The sequence below is a fragment of the Vombatus ursinus genome, unplaced genomic scaffold (genome assembly GCF_900497805.2).
Source record: "Vombatus ursinus unplaced genomic scaffold, bare-nosed wombat genome assembly UNPS02008886.1, whole genome shotgun sequence".
NCBI classification, from domain to species: Eukaryota; Metazoa; Chordata; class Mammalia; order Diprotodontia; family Vombatidae; genus Vombatus; species Vombatus ursinus.
The window spans coordinates 1-3279 of NW_020948664.1; the positions used below are offsets into that span (position 1 = coordinate 1).

The window sequence follows — 3279 nt, forward strand, 5'->3', positions numbered from 1 at the left end:
CACTAGAAAATGAGGAGACTCAGAAAAGGCTTCATTTAGCAGGAGCCATTTGAGGTGGGAATAAGGAGGGAAAGGCATGGCAAGTTCAGGGAGCAGCCAGCAGCAGGTCAGTTTGTCTAGGTCACAGAGTGCATGAAGAGCAGCAATGTACAGAACTTAGAAAGGTAGGCTGGAGATTGTGATGGGGGACTGTAAATACCAAATGAGTTATATTTAATTCCAGAAGCAATAAAAAGCTGATGAAGCTCCTTGAGCAGACTTATAGAACTTATGCTTTAAGAATATCAATTTGGCAACTGTTTGGGGGGTGGTGGGAAAGAAGGACATGAGGCCTGGGTTCAGGGAGGAAAGAAAGGTAATACTGGAGTGTGGACATTCAAAGTGGGAGATGGCCACAGGAATATTGGAGGGGAGAAAGAAGCTGCCACCTGAAGCATGGAGCCCATCCCTGAGGTCTTGCTGTCTCCTCAGAAAATTTCTGACAGGTATCCCAGAATTCAGAAGATTCTTAAGAGTGAACAAGCCTGCTGCTATCTCTTGCCATTTCCTGGGAAAAAAGTAGCAATTAGCAGCAGTGGAAATCCAGAAGGTGACTGTCCCTCTATCCAGAAGTCCCTATAATCCCTTCTCAGAGTGTAACTGATCTTGGCCCCTCCACCATCCCACTTCCCTTCTAAACTCCAGCCACCCTGCCCCTCCACTACTCAGATCTCTCAGGATCACAGATCTTCTCTTCCTCAGACATGGATCCAGATTTCTCTCGCTATCTGCATGACTTCATCACTGATGTTTGCAATTCAACCACCCAGCATGTGAAAAGGCACTCAGATGGACATATTCTCACTGGGGAGGAATTAGCTGAGAACATCAAGGTACAAGCAACTTCCCTAACTTCCATGAATCTTTCACCTAGCTGTCCATTCTCTTGTGATCCCTCATTATCCCTTTGAATTTGTCTGCAGACACTCTTCAACCTATTACAGACAAAAGAATTTGGATATTCATCCTCGTATGTGTCGGTAAAGTCCTGGCTAATAGTCTTGGAAAGGATGCTAGTCCTGGGTAGAGAACCAGGTCCAGGGAGTCAGAGCATCTGTCTTCAAGGGAACATGGGGTTGGGTTAGGATTAAGTAGTAAGAGGAGGTGGGTGAGAGGCTTGGGACAGAATTCCAAAACGAATAGGGTGAAGGATAACATGATAAGGGGTCGTCTTCTCTTTGGACAGGTGGTTACTCTACTCCAAGATGAGAGGTTGATTGAAGATTATCAACAAGAGTTGGAGGACTTTGTGAAGGAACAGGTGAGCCCTCAGGCTTTTTATTGTCTCTCTCATGGATGAGCTACCCAGAAGGACTACCCTAGGTTCAAGACACTCTGTGGGTTCACATCCACTCACAACCACTCATAAATTCCCACTGATACTTCTGCTTTTTCCCTAGTTATCCAGGGTTTACAATTAATTCAAAGCAAAGGTGTTTAATGGAATAGCAGAGTAGGCAGATTTGTAATAGAACATTTCCTCCATGAATGTAGAGTATTTTATCCTATATACACACACACCACCATATGCTCACCTGAGTGAGCATGTACATTATTATTACCATACATGAACTCACCAGGGACATCAGGGTCCTAGAGCATCAGAGGTAGTTAGTAGCCCCTCTATATTTATTCAAAGTGATCCCTGATATCCCCTGGTGATTTCCCCTGGGTTCACTGAGTCAGAGTTCCTCCCTCTGGGCACTCCTTCACTAGGTTTCCAATCTCCCCTGGCAACCTCATCTCTTCAGAGCCAGCTCAGCCATTTCAAGTTAAGTCTACTAGGGTAGTGGTTAAATCTTCTGCCTCATAATGCCTGGCTATTAGCTCTTTAATCCTGGTTGTTGACTAGCCACTATAACCAAGTGACAGAAGCCAAGAGGACTTTTAAAGCTAAAGTTTTAAAAACTAGATCTTTATTTTTGAACCCTATGGAAGGGGAATCAAAGCTTTCTGTTAATTATAATTAGTAATTATAATTAATATCTAGATTAATTATTAGATAATTATCTAGCTTCAGGTTCAGACAATTTAACACATTTTCCAATATGCTCCCTGGCCTAGCTTCAAATGAATTTGAGTCAGAAGCAAAGGCAGGCTATGGAAACAAAGTCAGAGGTTTCCACCCACCCAGCCTGAATTCTTGTCTGTAGTTGTAATGACCAAACTCAGCTTCCACCTTTCACTGAAGACATTGGGAAGTATGGGTGTACAATGTTGCATATACTGTCTGATGAAATTAATGTGTGGGGTGCCAGGGGAGGGACATATTTGTAAAAAAATAAAAGGTGATATAGATAGGTATAGATATACACATATACATATACATGCATACATACATAAATATATACATACACACACATATATATCTATATATATATATAGGCAAAAATAAAACTTTTTTTTTTTAAAGCATAGTTGAGTTCATATGGACTGGTAGGGGGACTATGGTGAAGGTTGCCTGAATTCTCAGAATCAAAGGGATCTGAATAGCAAAGGCTTGGGCTCAGGGAGAGAGTCCCTGGGTGCTCAGCCAGCAGTCACAGCTTCCTCTTCCACACTTTCAGGATTCTTCCGCAAAGTCCATGTCGGATTGTTTGAAGACTGTTCCTAGAGTCATGTGGACACGCCTCTCAACTAAGAAAGATACCATCTTAAATCATGTCAAAGAAAATTTGAAGAGTCCAGGGAAGAACCAAATCATGAACAAGTTTGAGACACAGATTGAGAAGAGAATTAATGACTTCTATAAATCCTATAAAAAACGTTTCTGTGGCTGTACTGCTGCCGTGGGTGGACTTGTGGGGGCTAGTTTGGTGGCGGTTGCAACTGGTGGTGTAATGGCAGTTGGTGTGGCAGCCACTACTTTGACTATGGAGGCTGCAGCTGTGGTCACAGGGTCCACTGTGGGTGCCACAGTGGCTGGGGGTAGTATAGGGGCTGGCATTGGGGCTGCTGTGGGTATGGCCAAAGGAAGGAAAAAACAAATTCCTGAAGAGGGAGAGGGAAAACCCCTTCTCGGGAATGATGAAGGAACCCTGGAAACCAAGTAGAAAGAAAGAGGGAGGGAGAAAAAGTAATGAAATATAAGGCCCTTTGGGTTACCAGATCTGACTTGTTTAACAGGGTTAGGGGACTGGGGTGGTGTCTATGATACTGTTGGATATTTGACCCAGCAGGTAAGAGGTGGACTCAGATTTACTGACTTAGTAGAATGAAGCAGTGCTTAGGCCACAGAGG

At 43.5% G+C, this 3279-nt stretch overlaps 1 protein-coding gene across 1 annotated transcript; it reads left to right on the top strand.

Annotated features, from left to right (window-relative positions):
* Positions 1-6: 6 nt before the first annotated feature.
* LOC114034265 (RING finger protein 112-like) lies at positions 7-3273 on the top strand. The gene is made up of 5 exons (XM_027849864.1): positions 7-589; positions 742-872; positions 963-1019; positions 1226-1300; positions 2607-3273. Exons 1-5 carry the CDS (start codon positions 436-438, stop codon positions 3090-3092), a joined length of 903 nt encoding a protein of 300 aa, XP_027705665.1. The 5' UTR covers positions 7-435; the 3' UTR covers positions 3093-3273.
* The last annotated feature ends 6 nt before the right edge of the window (positions 3274-3279 follow it).

Bases quoted from the DNA above. Each gene is read 5' to 3' on its own strand.
- LOC114034265 (XM_027849864.1), top strand. From the start codon at position 436: ATGGAGCCCATCCCTGAGGTCTTGCTGTCTCCTCAGAAAATTTCTGAC. The intron at 590-741 runs GTGACTGTCCCT...TCTCTTCCTCAG, and splicing joins CAGCAGTGGAAATCCAGAAG to ACATGGATCCAGATTTCTCT. The intron at 1,301-2,606 runs GTGAGCCCTCAG...CCACACTTTCAG, and splicing joins AGGACTTTGTGAAGGAACAG to GATTCTTCCGCAAAGTCCAT.